Source organism: Hemicordylus capensis, chromosome 7 (genome assembly GCF_027244095.1).
Source record: "Hemicordylus capensis ecotype Gifberg chromosome 7, rHemCap1.1.pri, whole genome shotgun sequence".
Taxonomy (NCBI): Eukaryota; Metazoa; Chordata; class Lepidosauria; order Squamata; family Cordylidae; genus Hemicordylus; species Hemicordylus capensis.
Window position 1 is genome coordinate 12,928,466 of NC_069663.1, and position 18,411 is coordinate 12,946,876.

General features: G+C 45.6%; 1 protein-coding gene across 2 annotated transcripts in view; it reads left to right on the forward strand.

The window, feature by feature from the left end:
- Window positions 1-18,411, forward strand: part of LOC128332706 (digestive cysteine proteinase 2-like) — a 51,389-nt gene that overhangs the window by 18,354 nt on the left and 14,624 nt on the right. For both annotated transcript variants that reach the window (XM_053267323.1, XM_053267322.1), the window contains 2 exons: window positions 9,227-9,286; window positions 17,665-17,757. In XM_053267323.1, coding sequence (XP_053123298.1) covers window positions 9,227-9,286; window positions 17,665-17,757 — 153 coding nt within the window. The remainder of the gene's footprint in view (window positions 1-9,226; window positions 9,287-17,664; window positions 17,758-18,411) is intronic.

Sequence of the window (18,411 nt, forward strand, 5' to 3'; positions counted from 1 at the left end):
TGTGATGATCACAAATGCAACAGTTCACACTCATGTAGGATCACTGCATGTTGAGCCTAATTCCTATACAGAGACAAAGTGCCTGAGAAGGGGGTTGGTCTAGAAGACCTCCAAGGTCCCTTCCAAGCCTAAAATGCTGTTATTCTAACTAGTGGCAGGATATAGTTCAGGGCAAGATTTGCTGGAAAACAGCAAGAGAGTGCTGTGTCAGGTCATTATTGTGATGGTGTGGGAGGAAGCTTGTCAGGGGTGTGTGTGCATGATCAGTATGAATCTGTGCTATGCTTAAATAACTGGAAGAATCAGTTTTTTCACATTCTTCTGCTTTTACCTTTCCTCCATTTTCCTCCTTTTTCCTCTGTTGTCTCCCTTTGATCAATATCTAGATTGTAAGCCTCTTGAGGGCAGTTAACTCTTCTCTTTAAAGCACCATGTACATGGAAGGTGCTATATAAATAACAACACATTTTCTGGAATGTAGATGTACCAACCTTTGCTCCCTGATGTTGTAAGATGTACAGAAATCTTACAGATATAGCATCATTTGTCAGTACAAGGGTAGTAACAGGAGACGCTGCAGCTATTGAACTTATGTCTTCAAGGCACAAGAATCCAGCTGGTCACTCATTGCTGGCAAACATGAAGCAAGTCTGCCGTGGTGCTATTTTGGTCTGCCATGCTGCTTTAATTGCCCCGAGATTCAAAATTTGCTAAACTCTGTGGTTTTCATCTGGTAAACAGCAATAGTCTGCTTCGTGATTCTTTCTGAAACATTTTAGAAATGATTATATATAATGTAGCCACTGTGGCTGCAATTTGAAGGTGGGGGATGCTTCTTGACTCTTTCCCCTTCTGCTGAATAAGGCCCCCCCACCTGATTTTCCCCACACTATCAGGGGTGGACAAACTTGGCCCTCCAGCTGTTGTTGAACTACAACTCTCATCATCCCTAGTTTAATTCAATTTTTAATTGTACTACTTAAGCTTTTTTTAAAAAAGTTTAAATCTGCTGTACAATTTGATTAGACTCCTTATTTTTAGTTTTTTGCTTAGGTTTGATGTCCGAAGCAAGTGCTTGTTTTTACAGTTTCTGGACTGAAATACTGGAATAAACTAATGCCATTTTAAAAGGGCTTCCCCTTCCCCCACAAGGTAAAATGTGGGCAGTGATTTTCCCAAAGCATTTGTTCTCGGTATTCAAAGACAAACTGAAATGCATAGGCGCGTCTTGGAAGCCTCTGCCATGGGGCCATCGTTGCAAAGCATTCTTGGAGAAACTGCTATGTAAGTGAGGGAATAAAGAAAATAGATGGGTCATTTTCTTCATGAGATTTAAATCCTGCCTTTGGCACATGCAGTACACTTTCAAGGTGGCTCAGAATACTAGTTCTGAAGTGGCCTCCAGAGTTCAACTCCCACACATGCAGGTGGCTCCAGAGCCATGTTTTAGGTAGGATGCCTGGAAATTGCTAGGTGAGTTTGACTACATTCCCTAAAGGCTGTGAGTTCAAAGCGCACTTATAATGAGCTTTGTATCTCTGCTCCATCTACAGCTACAGGGAAGTGAGCTTGGGCTGGCAAAGGCTGCTAGATGTATTGCTGGCTGCCTCACCCTTGTGCATCACAAGCCACAAAAACTGGTGCCATGTACCCCAAGCTTGCATAACTTAGACCTGGGTGGCGTCACCCATGCCTTGGTAATGCCTTGGTAACTTCCAGTTTAGCAAGCATGAATTGTCCCCTTTGCTAAGAAGGGTCCACCTGGGTTTGAGTGAGCACTGCAAGATATTCTCCTTAGGGGATGGAGAAGAAGCACCTGCCTGCTTGCATACAAAGGTTCCCAGTTCCCTCCCTGGCGGCATCTCCAAGATAGGGCTGAGAGAGACTCTTGCCTGAAACCCTGGAGAGGCCTCTGTCAGTCTGTGCAGACAATACTGAGTGAGATGGACCAGTGGTCTGACTCAGTACAAGGCAGCTAGCTTCCTATCTTCCTATGACTATAGCAGTACTTTCTATTTGGGGCTGCCTCACATACAGTAGGAGGTCTGTTATGAGAGTGTGCTTGCTCTCAGGTCCAGATCACAGGTTGGGGACCTGGGATCAGATCAATCCCGAAGAGCGACTCTGGTGGCCATGGGGGGGTCTTGCCTCCCTGCTGGCACCATAGCAATCTGCCGCCTGAACCAGTTGCCTCCATTTCACATATGAACTCAGGAAACTGTGGATTGACAGGAAATTGTGAACTTGCCAAAGGTAGAACAAGCCAGGATATCAAACCATGGATTGAGCCTGGCTGGATATCCTGGCTTGTTCTTATTCTGGCTGGTTAACAAACTGCAGTTCCATGTGTTTGGCTGTAATGAGGTAAAAGGTAAAGTGTGCCGTCGAGTCTTTTTCAACTCCTGGCGCCCACAGAGCCCTGTGGTTGTCTTTGGTAGAATACAGGAGGGGTTGACCATTGCCTTCTCCTGCACAGTATGAGATGATGCCTTTCAGCATCTTCCTAGATCGCTGCTGCCCAATATAGGTGTTTCCCATAGTCTGGGAAACCTACTAGTGGGGATTTGAACCAGCAACCTTTGGCTTGATAGTCAAGTCATTTCCCCACTGTAAATGCCTGATATTCACTTCCTGGCATGCAGGAGAGGGGAGCACATGAGCCCACAACTCCCTTAGGAGTGCTTAAGTAGCACTAAACCATGGGTTAGCATTATATCTGAAGCAAGCCTCAGTCACTGCTGCCTGAGGTGGTTACGTGTGCTAGCATTTCCCCATACACTACGCCCACAGTACAGCACTCATGAAAGGAATTTTTCATGCATACAGTGTGTGCTAACAGTTATGTAACAATTGCATAAAATGAATGACCTGATATCTCCAGTGATAGAATTTTGGGGTGTATGGAAGACTTCCTGGGCTTTCATCACTCGCTACAAAATTTGCTTAATTAAACTGCAAGCAAGTACACATATATATTAAAGGGAGGCAATTATAATATGTAACATCACCCAATACCAGTTGTTTCTGCGCTGAAGTTATGGTCTCACCACAGGCATTCTCAATCTTGGGTCCCTAGATGTTGTTAGATTACAACTCCCAGCATCCCCATTTATATCCCGCTCTTCCTCCAAAAAGCCCACACCAGATTCCCTTTTACAAGCATCCTGAACCGGTTCAACTCATTTCTACTGCACAAACCAAACCACTGGCTGGTTCTAACAAACCAGTTTGTGGACCAGCGGTTCAATTCGAATCTGAATTGCACAGAATGGTTCCGTGCACACCCCTATGCATGGTATAGAGAGAGTGGATAGAGAGAAATTATGCATGGTGTGGAGAGACAACACTAGAACTAGGGGTTCTCGGGGTTCTCACACAACACTAGATAGAACTAGGGGGGCATCCCATGAAACTGTGCAATGAAATGTAGGACCGACAAAAGGAAGTACTTCTTCACACAACTGGTATCGGGTGATGTGCGGCCCCTTCAGGAATTAAACTCCCAACACCCGAGCGGAGCCTCAAGGCTCCGTTCGGGCACCAGACCCCGCCCCCGTGTCTGACGTCAGAGAGTTGCCAGAACCTAAGGGGTATACTTGTGGGTCAAATGGGCCGTAAGCCAGAATTTGGCTTTTTAAAAGCCAAATCTGGCCACCTAGATGTCACAGACCACCGGAGGTCCTGCTCCGCCGCTGAATGGCACGACTTTTTGCCAGCATGGTGTAGTGGTTAGAGTGCCGGACTAGGTCCAGGGAGACCCGAGTTCAAATCCCCATTCAGCCATGATACTAGCTGGGTGACTCTGGGCCAGTCACTTCTCTCTCAGCCTAACCTACTTCACAGGGTTGTTGTGAAAGAGTGTGTAGTACACCGCTCTGGGCTCCTTGGAGGAAAAGCAGGATATAAATGTAGTAGTAGTAGTAGTAGTAATAATAATAATATCAACAGACCTATAATTGATTTGCAGCTGCCTTACTCAGAGTCAGACCACTGATCCATCTAGCTCAGTATTGTCTACAGTGACTGACAGGGGCTCTCCATGGTTTCAAGCAGGAATCTTTCCCAGCCCTCCTTGGAGATTATTTTATTTTATATTTGTGCACAGCCCCAAATTTACATCTGGACAGTTTACAACCTAAAACAAAAGTTAAAACCTAGGAACACAGGAAGCTGTCATATACTGAGTCAGACCATAGGTCAGCATTGTCTTCACAGACTGGCAGTGGCTTCTCCAAGGTTGCAGGCAGGGATCTCTCTCAGCCCTATCTTGGAGAAGCCAGGGCGGGAACTTGGAAACTTCTGCTCTTCCCAGGGCGGCTTCATCCCCCGAGGGGAATATCTTCCAGTGCTTACACATCAAGTCTCCCTTTCATATGCCACCAGGGTGGATCCTGCTTAGCTAAGGGGACAAATCATGCTTACTACCACCAGACCAGCTCTCCTCTTTTAATTTAAAACCACAATTCTAGTTAAAAAGGTTGGGTGAATAAATGTGTCCTTTGAAGACTTTTTAAAAGCTTTCGGAGACAGGGAGGTTCTTATTTCAGCAGGGAGCACATTCCAGAGTCTCGGGGCACCATCCCTGAGTAGCCACCAGAAGAGCTGGTGGCAACTGCCGATGGAGCCCTCCTGATGATCTCAATGGGTGATGGGTCTCATAGTGAAGAAGACTGTGGGGAACCTGGAGTGGGTTTCCAGCCCTGAACCTCCCCCAGGTTCATTTAAAAATCCTTAAGTAGAGCTGCCACTAATTATTATTAGATTTCTATACCGCCCTTCCAAAAATGGCTCAGGGCGGTTTACAAAGAGAAATAACAAATAAGATGGCTCCCTGTCCCCAAAGGGCTCACATTCTAAAAAGAAACATAAGACACACACCAGCAACAGTCACTGGAAGTACTGTCCTGGGGGTGGATAGGGCCAGTTACTCTCCCCCTGCTAAATAAAGAGAATCACCACGGTAAAAGGTGCCTCTTTGCCCTTGTTGTTGGCCAATAGCATAGGAACACAGGAAGCTGCCATATACTGAGTCAGACCATTGGTCCATCTAGCTCAGTATTGTCTACCCAGACTGGCAGCGGCTTCTCCAAGGTTGCAGGCAGGGGTCTTTCCCAGCCCTATCTTGGCAATGCTAGGGAGGGAACTGGGAACCTTATTCATGCAAGCATGTAGGTGCTCTTCTCAGAGCAGCTGGAGAGCTGTTCTAACCATTACACCATACTGGCTCTCATATCAGTTCGAATCCTGTTCCAGTCTCCAGATACTGTTGTTCCAATCTCCAGATTTTGTTGGTCTACAACTCTCTTTATCTCCTGCCACAATAGCTTTGGCCATTATGACTGGGGATGAATGGAGTTGTAGTGCAACAACATCTGGGGAACTTGTGGTCTTTGCAGTTGATGAGAGTCTGTGCTGTTTGCCCAAGATATAATATTGATGTCTTGGACTTCTTTCCTCTGCCATCAGATTGTGGCTATAATCTTGGGAACACTTATCTGGCCGTTAGTCCCTTTGAGCACAGTGTGACTTGTTTCTGAGTGAACATGGATAGGATTGTGCTGCAAAATGCTGAATTAATTGGTGGCTAATTAAACCTGCACAATGTGCAGCCTCTAAAGTCAAATATAGTGGCAGCATATAGTGACCCACCAGACTGGATAAGCCTCCTGTTTTTGCAGCTGGCCAGAGTAGCATAAACAAGAAGATTGTCAAGCACTTGGACACCAATAACGTGTAGACTGTGTCTGAGAACTGTGGGGAGGAGGGCTGGTCTTGTTCTAGCAAGTAGGACTTGTCCCTTCTGCCTTTGGAGGGGTGACTGACTACATGTGAGTTCTGTAAGATAGGAGATGAGGCTGTAGCCCAGTGGAAGAGCAGCCTGCATGAAACCTCAGAGAGCTGCTGCCAGTCAGTTTAGACCAGGCCTGCTCAACTTAGGCCCTCCAGCTGTTTTTGGACTACAATTCCCAGAATCCCCAGCCACACTGGCCAATAGCCAGGGATTATGGGAGTTGTGGGCCAACATCTGCAGGATGGCCGAAGTTGAGCAGGCCTGGTTTAGACCATACTTAGCTAGGTGGGCCGGTGGCCTGACTTGGTATAAGACAGCTTCCTGTGTTCCTATGATGGGCTACCAGTTGTACAGACTGAACAAAGAGGCAGGGGATACAATCAGTCTTTACTGATACGGTCATAGGCCAGCAAACTGCAAATTTGTTTGCAATTGTACTTTTATTATTCTACAGTGAATGTTCTACAACCTGCTTATTTACTGATCATGCTGACCAAAGGCCCACGTCTCATAACCCTGCCTGTTTACAGACCACAGCCGAAACTGGAAGAAGCTGGGCATGAGTGTATATGTTCCTTAAAAGTAGGCAAGATCCTCAAGTGGGAAGTGCCAGAGGAAACCAAAATATGGTGACATCTGTGGCCTCAGACCCAGAAAATAAAATGGAGAGAGCTGAAAATTGGAACAGCTGAACTGCATTGGCTGTTCCCATACTAGCCTAATATTTTCACCAGCAAGGAAATGTATCTGCTGTTGTGTTTCACAACCCTGCTGTTGTGATGGGTAGTAGCAATAGGGAACTGTTGCATACTACTGCCTTCCTGGGGATAAGGCAGAATGAAAGAAAGAGGGCTTTTCCTTCTATATTCTCTTTTTATTGGAAAAATATACAAAAGAAAAACTCTAAATCTTTGGCAGAGTGATGGGAGGAGAGCTGATCTATGGAAGGAGAGCTGATCCTGTGGTAGCAAACATGACGTGTTCCCTTTTCTAAGCAGGGTCTGCCCTGATTAGCATCTGAGTGGGAGGCTAGAAGTGTGAGTGCATCCCTTAGGGGATGGAGCTGCTCTGGGAAGAGCATAAGGTTTCAAGTTCCCTCCTGCTGGCATCTCCAAGACAGGGCTGAGAGAGACTCTTGCCTGCAACCTTGGAGAAGCCGCTGCCAGACAGTACTGAGCTAGATAGATCAATGGTCTAACTCAGTATAAGGCAGCTTCCTATGTTCCTATGATGCCAAGGCACATGATTTCAATGTAACCGATGCAACTCTTTCTGAAGAGCATCTGGAAAACGTTGAAAAACAGTGCAAAGCATGCAGATGTGTTTCAAAGCAAGTTATAGTCCATTTTGAAACAGTCAAAAAGTAAAAATCCCTCTGTCCCAAATTCTCCAATCCCTGGAGAACAGAAATAGATGCCATTTTCAAAGCCTCTGTTGTCTTGTAGTGTTCTCTTAGCTCTCTGTGTAGCTGTGTGACTTTCTGTGGATTTCTGTGTATTCCCCCAAACACGGTCTGGCAAATATACAACCCCCCCACTCCCACCCCTTGTTAATAGGGTTTACTAAGTCAGGTGCTGATGAGTTCACCTTGTTTGGACTTGGGCCTCTAATTTGAATGCCAGAAAACAGCTTAATGTCCAGGAGACTTCCCAGAGAGCATGCTTTACCGTAGGCTGACTGCGAGTTCAAAGTTACCCCCAAAATACCGATGCAAAAAGTGGATTTTTTTTTTTTTTTACTCTAACAAGAAGTGCTCCCCAATATCTCACAGGGACTTCGGGATAAATCTGGCCGATATGTGAACACACACACCCTCCATACTGGAGGAGTTGCAAACTAAAAGCCGGGTGTGAAAAACTTCCAGGAGAGAGAACACCAGAACACCTGCAAGCAGAAGAAATTCTTGCTCTGTCATTATGAAAAGGGATATGGCCAAAATGGATGTTGGAATGACTCCAGAAATCAGATCTATATGTCACAGTAGCAATAGGGAACCAGAAACGGGGATCAGAGCAGCTGGGGAAACCCAGTATGCAGGGAGAATGCTGACACAGTCTGCCTTGGAGCATGTTGCCTTCTGAAGCTTTCTGCTCTAAATTAGAGGCTGCCTTATGAAATGAAACAAAATGGCCTAACCACCAAAATGCTTCAGCCCTAGCTGGAAGCCAGGAACAACCAGGACTTCTTGTTCTGCACTGGCGCCTCCTCTCTGGGCTTTGCATCGGGTGGCAAAAGAGTGGGGGCAGGGGATAGGATGTACCAGGGCCTGCTCTTCCAGGTGGCAGCTCGTCTCCTTCCGCACCAGGTCGCTGTGTTCAAACTTGCAAATTTGAGCGACTTATTCCTCCTGCAGAAAATGCTGACACCAAGGAAAGGACGAGCCCCTTTTTAAGGGTGTGTTGGCTTCACGCTGCCTGTTATCCAACAATCCTTTCAAATCAGGTTTGCTTAATGACAAGGGCTAGTGCTGTATGTGGGAAGATTAATAGGTGCTCCTTGGGAAGATTGACAGTGCTGCTTTTCGGGTAGGTTTATTGGACCCGTGCTGTCTCTTGAATTTAGTCCCTGTGTGCCAAATTCTGTTTTTTCTAATCCTCGATGCCAGGTGTTCTCAAACAGCTCCAAGTGGAGCTGTAGTTCAATGGGAGAGCATCTGCCCTGAGTGCAGAATGTGGTCCCAGGTTCAATCCCTGGCAGCATCTCCAAGCAGGGCTAGGATGGAAATAGTCCTGCCTGAAACTTTGGAGAGCCGCTGCCAGTCAGTGTACACAGTGCTGAGCTAGATGGACCAATGGTCTGACTTGGTGTAAGGCGGTTTCCTATTTTGGGAATGGGGTAGAGCATCTACTTTGCTTAGCACTGAGATGCTCAGTGGTAGAACATCTACTTTGCATGCAGAAGGTCCCAGGTTCAATCCCTAGAAACATCTTCAAGTAGAGCTGAGAAAGACTCCCATCTGTAACCCTGGAAAGTCACTGTCAGTGCAGATCAGAGGTTGGATAGTGCCACCACTTGAAACATTTGAATCAGGGCTTACGATTGTGCAGCTTTGGCCCTTCAGATGTTGTTGGACTACAGCTCCCATCTTCCCCAGCCCCAGTGGCCAATAGTTAGGGGTTTTGAGAGTTGTAGTCTGCAGGAGAGCCAAAGTTGTGCACACCTGCCTTAAATGGATTTCAGGCTGTCCGTGTGTAACATCTGAGTCATATCTGGATCTGTGGGCTGTAACTGGAGTGCCTGTGCTAGAATTCATGGTGTAGAATGGATGTTGGCTGATGGAAATTCCCATGATACAAAGCAAGGAATTATTGGACTAATTCCCAGTATTAAGTTCAAATCTGGCAATGAAAGCTAGTTCTAGTCTTTATTAAATGTATCCACATGCTGAAGGCGGCCCATAGGTTAACACTGCAAGCTTTGTTTTTCTTATTTCAGGAAGCGCCTGTAATGCATCAAGCACAATCCCTGATTTTGGAGTTCTCTACCATGTCAAAGGTAAGCTGTGTTGGGTGTTTTTTCCAAAAAGTCTGACTCTCTTTTGGTGGCATCTGAACCACCAACCTCTGTTGGGCTGCTGGAGTTGTCAACTTCAGCCTGACTTGTTCTACCCAGATTCAGCCTAGGTAACCAATCTCGGGCTGAAGTTGATAAGTCCAGCTGCCAACAGGAGGTTGGGAGGTATGCATAACATGCCCGCCGAAAGCACATACTTGCTGGGAACTTCTGGTTCCCAGCATCCTGACTCCACAATAGTCATGTGGACCTGCCCTCAGGGTAACTAGTGTTAGGAATTCCAGCATTCACTCAATTTCAATGGAGAGGTAATTATCATTGGGGAAATTATGATGCTATACTAGTAGGGAATTTGTATTTATTTATTTACGGTCTTTGACCAAATAATACAAAACATTTACAATTACAAAAAAGAAGACAAAGCATATTCAGTAAATTCGGAACATTAAATAAAAACCAATTGATCACTTAAAATGGAGTCCATGTACATATTAGTAGGGAATATTTTATGCTTGATATTAATTTCTCATCTGTGTATGTCTCGTCGTAAACCTACTTGCATTAAGAACTCCATTTAGGCCCTCGAAACACAACTTAGAGACCATAAGGGAGGAGAATTGGTCTTGTGGTAGTAAGCATGAATTGTCCCTGTTGCTAAGCAGGGCATGCCCTGGTTTGCATTTGAGTGGGAAACTACATGTGAGCACTGTAATCTATTCCCCTTAGGGGATGGGGCTACTCTTGGAACAGCATCAAGTTATCTCCCTGGCATCTCCAAGACAGGGCTAAGAGAGACTCCTGCCTGTAACCTTGGAAAAGCCACTGCCAATGGTCTGACGACTGAGTCCGGCAGCTTTCTATGTTCCTATATTTGGCATCTTCCCCTTAGCTGGATCATAAGAGTGAGGAGTTCTATGCACACTATCCTCTTTCTCTCGCTGATGCAGAAAAAAGTGTATAGGCGCTAGGTGGCCAGATTTGGCTTTAAAAAAGCCAAATTCTGGCTTACAGCCCATTTGACTCACAAGTATACCCCTTAGGTTCTGGCAACCATAGGGCAGGAGGTTCAGCTTAGTCTCTCCCCATTCATTCCTAACAAGTGGATTTCTCACTCCTAATCTATCCCTCCAGGAACATAGTTACCTCATGGTGATATTTAATACATGAACATGATCACCATCCCTTGATTCAGCTAATTTAAGATATTGTGCTAGAAGTGGTGGTCTTAAATTTAGGCAACTAAGAGGAGCCATAAGGAACAGGATCCTTCATAAGAACATAGGTCTTCACCTAGCGTCTAAAAGAACCTTTTGTTCACTCAGGCTTTTTAAAATTGATTTTGTTTTTAAAATGTCCTGTATTGTGTTTTTTGTCATGTTTTATGTGTTTTTTGTTGGATGTTTTTTAAATGTGAGCCCCCCAGAGAACAATTTTGTTATGGGGCAGCTAACAAATAAAGTTTACTAGCTTAACCCACGCAGCAGAACATCTGCTTGCTAGTACTTGATTGCTCCCTTCACCCCCTGCCACAGCCCCCCTCACCTCAGAGATCTCTCCACCTTCACCTGAGCCACACTCCTCCTCTTCCATTCCATTGCTTCCATCCCCTTCACCCTTCTTGGTCACTCCTCCTTCCCTTTACTCCATCCCCCTCACTCCTCTTGGTCACAGCTGTAGCACTGCTGGCGCCTATCCCTAGAGACCTCCCCACCCACCCTCACCCGAGCCCGCATATAGAATTTCCACTGCCCAATCACCATGCATGGTGCTCACGAACTCTTGCGAGAGCTGCCACACACAGGATTAGCCACGGGTATGCCTTAGATTATATAGATAGATAGATAGATAGATAGATATAAAAATATAAAATTATTATTATTATTATTACGCTGATTGCCAGCAGTTCTCCAAGCCGTACCTGAAGATGCTGCCAGGGATTGAACCAGAGACCTTGGAGCTTTTCAGATTAAACCCTACAACAATGTCACTATGGATCTGCTAAATGTGCTTCCATACTTTCTGTGTTCCGACACCGCAGTCCCTGCACTGACAGCAAGGTGTCGTTCATAGCTGCACTTTCCCATTGTACGGGTTTGAGGTTCTGGGGGTCGTTTTCAACATGATCCTGCCAAGTCAAAGCATTTTACCCCTGTTGTAGGGGAACGCACCCTTCTGCATGCAAAACAAATGCTGTTCCGCTCAGCTATGGTCCTTACCTAACTTAACAAGGAGAGAAACCTACTTTTTGTAATTGAAAAGAGGAACAACAGTGAAGACGGGTCAAAAAACAAACAAGCACAAACAGCTTCTGCACATTCACACCTCACAACAACCACACAGCCCCACCCATCAACCAAGCAATGGAACCAGGACACTCCTTCCTAGGAGTAACTGTGGGAATGTAGGTATGTTCCGCTCTGGGCTTCCCAGCGGCAATGGGTTGGCCACTGTGAGAAGCAGAGTGCTGGACTAGATGGTCCTTTGGTCTGCTCTTAGGAAAACCAGGGAGAAGGTTGAACCCCCAAGGAACTCCCAGTTCACACACGTGTGTGCATAGGAGCTTTGGAAGCTGCCTTACACTGAACTAACTCATTGCTCCACTTAGCTCAGTATCGCTGCATTGATTGGCAGCGGCTCTCTGAAGTTTCAGGCCGGAGTCTCTCTCCCAGCCCTACTTGAAGATGCTGCCAGGGATTGAACCTGGGACCTTCTGCATGCAAGCATGCAAATGCCCTTTCCCTGAGCAATGGCCTCGTTCCCTAAGGGGATCTTACAGTGCTCACATGCAGTCACATGTAGTGCACCCTTCTTCGCAAAGGGTGAAACTCATGCTCACTGCCACAAGACAGTTCACCTCCCCAGCAGCGATGTGAATTCCTGCATGCAGAAAGCATTGTGTGAATCAACTCTCACTGTGACTACACTTTCCATTTTTTTAGAATCCCCGATGCACATTTGATCTCCACCTCCCCAAATTTGGTGAAATGATCCCATCTTGCAGCTCTCCCCAGAGTTGTTCATTTACATGGTAGCCATCTCATCGGCACAGAGTGAGGGGTGTGTTGCAAGGATAAAGGCCATACCTGTCAAAGCAACAGGATACATGCCAGCCATTCTAATGAAGGATGCTTCATGTACCTGAAGAGGCTGGTGTCTGCTTTATTTAGTTCTCAGTTTATACCCCACCTTTTACCCGCAAGGCAACAAACTAGAGTGAAACATAGAGAACTGCATATGAAATTCCACAATAATGCAACAACAACAACAACAACCCAGAGATAAATCAAGAATGTGGCATTAGTGCTTAACATTTCACAGATGCCACCCTCTAATCAGACATTGAGGCCATTCACACAATCAAAAATTGTGTTCTACCCAGGTTTGGGAGCTGTGTCTGCTCCCAACTTTTGGTTGTGTGGGAGCAAGGTAGGAGGAAAACCTGGGTAGCTTTTCCTCCTATCTTGCCTCCACGCAATGAGCTTCTTCTCATGAGCAAGTGAGAAGGGCTCTAGAGTGGGCTGCAGGGAAGGCAGGTTATACTTATCTTCCCTGCAGACAACCACTCTTCCTGTGCTGGGTGCGCTCCCCACATGCCCAGATGATTCCCCATGTGCCCAGGCAGGGTAGGGGGCCAGGATGTGTTGTCCTGGCTCCCAGAAATACCATGATGAACTGTGTGAGTGTACAGGCTGTGTGGAGAGCCTCATTAACTTCTTCCCAGGTTTTCCTCCTACCTTGCTCCCATACAACCAAAAATTGGGAGCACATATAGCTCCCGAACCCAGGTAGAACACAGTTTTTTTTATTGTGTGAATGATCTCCATGTCTTGTCTTTGTGGGTTGGAAAACAAAACTGTTTCCAGCATCTTTCAGTCCTTGTTTTGAGCTGAGCTACTGCTGCAACACTGTTGATGGAAAGTCTATTCCTGTGTTTAGAGATACCAATTTTACTTTTGAAATATTCTTGTGCAAATGCAGACACCTGATAAAATCTTAGAATCTTAAGAGCCTTGGAAGGGACCTTGGAGGTCTTCTAGTGCAACCCCCCACCAGCTTGGAAGAGGAAACTACTACATCATCCCTGGCAGGTGGCCATCCAGCCCATTTGACAGGCTTCCGCTGAATGTTGATAATTAGCTCTTCAAATTCTTCCAATCCTTCCACACCCTTTTAGTTTGAAAAAAGAGTTGTCTACATGGAGACATGATAGAGGTGTATAAAATTATGCATGGAGTAGAGAGAGTGGATAGAGAGATGTTGTGCTCCCTCTCTCACAACACTAGAACCAGGGGTCATCCCATGAGGCTGATTGCCAGGAAATTTAGGACCAACAAAAGGCACTACCTTTTCACACAGCACATAATTAATCAGTTGAATTCCACCACCAGCTTGGTTGGCTTAAAAGGGGCGTAGACAGATTCATGGAGGGGAGGTCTATCAATGGCTACTAGTCTGAGGCCACCTCCAGGCTCAGAGGCAGGATGCCTCTGAATACCAGATGTAGAGCGCTTTCCAGATTAGCCACTCAAACTGCGGCAAAATGCTTCAGTTCAGGCAAATCGCATTCAAAACGTAAATAGCAAGTGCCCAGCAGAGGGAGCAGTCTCGCGAAAACAAACAACCCGCAAAAACAGCAACTTTTAAATACTGGATATACAACATTATAGCACTATATCACAGTGATTTAATTTAAAACAAAGGCATTGGAAATATGAACGGCACTCTGCTGTCAGCGTAGGGACTGCAGTTTCACAGCACAGGAAGTGTGGAAGCACACTTAGGAGATCTGTTGTGACCCCGTTGCAGGGTCTAATCTGGAAAGCGCCCAGGGGATCAACAGCAGGAGAGAGGGCATGTCTTCATCTCTTGCTTGTGGGCTTCCCAGAGGCATCTGGTGGGCCACTGTGGGAAACAGGATGCTGGACTTGATAGGCCTTGGGCCTTATCCAGCAGGGGAGTTCTTATGTTCTTATGCCACCCAACTATTCTTCAGTTGGCATTGACTTGCCATGGCATACTAAAATCTCATTCCCTCCATTTATTCACAACTAGTTGTCCTTAGACAAGCCTCTGTCTCTTCTGTCCTCCATACTTTGTTTGCAATATTGGGGTGACTATGGTCTACCTTACATTGTTGTTTTTAATCTTATTGAGATAATAAAAAGTGTTTTGAGTGCACCAAAGTGCTATATGAATACATTGTTATGGAGTCAAGGACAAGGAAGTTATTCACGAAACGAGCAGATGATCTTGGGAATGCATTGCCACAAGATGCCGTGATGGGCAGACACTAGTGCATATGACTTGGAAAAGAGATCAGATAAACATAGGGAAGTTGCATTAATTAATGGTTGGTAGTCAGAGCCCAAACTATAACCTCCTTTCACCCACAGTGAAAATTCCTTGGATGATTAATGTTGTTATCTTATGTTGCTGGGAAGTTCACCCAGTGTTTAAGAATGGGCCAAACATTTCTTGCTCTCTCCCAATCCTGTATTACTGCATCTTGCGATTTCCATTTGACACGTGAGGCCAAGAGATAAGGGATTACTCTGCATCCAGGGTGCAGTGCCAAACCCAGTTCGGGGACTTTAATTAAAGCAGACAAAACACTTCCATCATAGCATGGCCATACAGCCCTGTCTTGCAGGTGAAACCTAACTGAGCGTGGTCGGAAGGCATCTCTAAATGCCATCGGTGCTTCTATGTGAAGTTCTCTGTGTAAGCATGTGTGTAACTTTGCCTGTGCATACACCTAATAACAGTTGCACACGGACCAAGAATTTTCACTACACACCACTGCAAAATCTGCTCATTCCTTTTTGCCCCTTTTGGCCAAAGCTCTGGTTTGTGCTTTGTTCATCTCCTGCCGAAACCTAATCTCTCTGGCCTTCCCCATCACATCTCAGTCCAAATAAACTCAGTCCAAATAAACTCTCTAGGGGTAGCCTGAGCTTTGTTGCGGTGGAAGAGGGAGAACTGAGAATGAAGATCAGACACAATCATGAAGATTCACGCAATCAGAAATTGGGGGAGGACAAGTGTCCTCCCCAAATTTGGGAGAAGTGTGTCTTTTCCCCTTTTCTGATGGTGTGCAAGTAAAAAACTAGGTAGGAGGCGACGGAAGCAATCGTCTGAGAAGCTTGCGCTGGGTAGGAGGGCTCCATCCTACCCAGCAGCTGTGTCCTGGTAGGGAGAAGGTAGGGAGAAAAGCCTTCCTAACCCAATTTGAGATTTTCAGACACTGAGCCTCTTCGCACGAACACAGATCCCATATGTGGAGGCCCCAGCTCTCAATTTCAGCAGTCGAGGATGCCACTGTGTTGGGGAGGGGGTGAATTCCAGAGCCCAAAGGAGGCTCTAGTCATCCGAGAGACATGAGGTAGGAATGTGCCTTCCCTCTAGTCCACCTCCCCACCCCATATGGTCATGAGAACAAGCCCAATAACTTCCTCCCACTTCTACCTTGCTTTTTACTCCCAGACAGCTCTTGAACTTGGCTAGGATGCTTGCCCTACCCAATTTCTGATCATGTGAACTAGCCCATTATGTTGTATGAGTGTACAGATGTCTGTGCACTCGAACATGTGTCTGTGTGAATGACTGTAGCTGGGTTCAGGCACTGCAAATGCATGGTGCAGATCAGAAGTATACTCCTCTACCTGTCTTCAACATAACGTGTGAATAACTGTACCTGTGTACAGATCTGTACCTGTTTGCACTCTTGCAAGTGTTGAATGTGATGTGTGAATAAGGTTAATGTGTAATTGTATTTGCCTGCATATTTCTCTTGCTGCCTGATGACATTTTCGTTATTTGGTTGCTGTTTTGGCGTATGTGAGAGTGAGTGAGGGTGCAGAGCCACCCTTGCAACCTTCAGTGGCCCTTGATTTTAAAATAAAATAAAATAAAATAAAATAAAAATCTCTTTATTAAAACAAATTTACAACTCTAAGCAACACTGATCCAAACACAAACAGCAAAACCTAATACAACAAATCCCAATTCATCAATCCATCCAAACTATAGTATTGTCTAAGATAGTAAAACAACCATAATTTTCCTGATTAGTTTAAAGAATAAAATCTGACCCTTCAGTGGCCCTTGCTCAGTTCAGACTACGTCTGTTGTTTCAAATAGTTGCTGACCTGTGCTGTGCCCTATGGAGTGCTGGGCATAATGATTAATCCAGTCTTGCCTTTGCCTCTCTGCCAGAGACTCTCCCCCTACTTCAGTGGTTCCCGACCAGGGTTCCTCCAGTTGTTGCTGAACTAGACCCCCCACCCCAAGTACAACTTATGGTGTCTGGGGATTATGGGAACTGTAATTCAGCAACATCTGGAGGAACCCTGGTTGGGAACCACTGCGGCCAACTTGAAGTCCAGGAAATTGACCAGAAGTGGCAAAGCTGTTCTCTGGCTCTTGGCAACGGCAGCATCTTTCTGCTCTTCTTGCTCCTGCCAAGAGCATCCGCAGAATTCTTTCTAGCAGAGGGTAAAGGCTGCCAGTCTCAAACGATGCATTTCTTTCCATTGTGGTGCTCTTTTCTTCTGTTAAGCTCAAGGCAGAGCACTCGGGATTCCCAGGCATCCCGTACAGGTGCTGACCAGATGAGACCTGCTTGGCCTCAGGTGGCTGCATCATGTGTGCCTTCAGAATTTGCCCTCCCATACCATACCATACCTTTGGCACCTGGGTCACATGGTCTTCTTTCGTTTGGGAGCTGTGCACACTCCCATTTTGTAATTGTGTGTTTGTGAAAAAGAAGGTGGGAGTGGAGGAAGTGATTGTGTGTGAGGCTTGTGCCAGGTAGGAGGGCTCCATCCTACCCAACACCTGTATTGTTTAATGAGGTAGAAGGAAAAGCCCTCCTACCCGGTACAAGCATTGTACATAGTCACCCCCCCCCATCTTGTTATTTGCAGCACACAATCACAAAACGTAGCTCTGTGCCCAGGCTTTTATATGAGATAATTGCTTTCTTTGCTGCTGCTGCTGCTTCTGCTGCTGCTGTCTTGTCTTTTACTGTTTTATTTTTTGTTTTTAAACTTTTTAAATAGATGTATTTTTATATTTAAATTTAATATTTGTACTTTTGTGTATTGTTTTTAATTGTGTATTTTTGATTATACTGTAAACTGCTTTTGGGGTTGTTTTTAATGAAAAACGGTATATAAATTTAACAATAAATAAAAAGAAGAGTATGCACAGCTCCTGAACTTGGGTAGGATGCTTGTCCTGCCTTGTTAAAGATTGTGTGGTCTAGCCCACTATTATATGGGGTGCCTGGTCTGTTGAACAGCCACTGCATCCTTTGCTGCTTCAATTGCTTACCTCCTTCCTCTCATTATGCCCTGTAGGAGTCATCAACCTCCCTTATGCTGAGATTGAGGAGCCCTTTGAAGCCTGGTACAACCTGACTGGAAATAAGAGTCGTATTGAATATTACGATGGTAAGAACTGGCCCCACTAAAGGAGAAGAAGGGGGCAAGCAGACAAACAACGGCTAGCTAACTTAGCTTGCCTGTGCAAGAGATCTTTTTGGAACCATGCTTAATATTGAGAGGGAGAAAGACTGTATTGGATTGAATGGTGTTATGTTTAGAATTTAACTCTTAAGGCAGGGTCCCCTGGCGTAGGGTCTCCAGATGGAGTGTAGGAATCTGCTTATACTGAGCCAAACCACTGGTAGCTCAGGAATGTGTGTCCTGACACAGGGTTTCAGACAGGTGGTGTATGAGCCAGCTGGGGTGGTCGGTACCATCTGTGGGGGACAAATGCTCATTGTGGTTTTTCAGCAAGGTGAAAAAGATTTTTCAGCCCTAGAGATGGCAAATAAGTGATAGAATTGCAATACTTCCAGCTTTAAGTGTGTTCTCATGATTTATTGTCCTGACCAGGAATGTCAAATCAGCAGGAATGTCCCCCAAAGTTTACTCCATGGAGAGAGCACAAGTTACCATAACCTTCACCCTAACCCCTTTCTCTGTACAAAAGTGATTGTGATTTTACCCAAAATTGTTTGGGGTTTGGGATAAAGAAGGGGTGAGTACACACAGAAAGCTGTAAATACAGCAATGCTATCACCTATTTTCAATCTCTAGTGA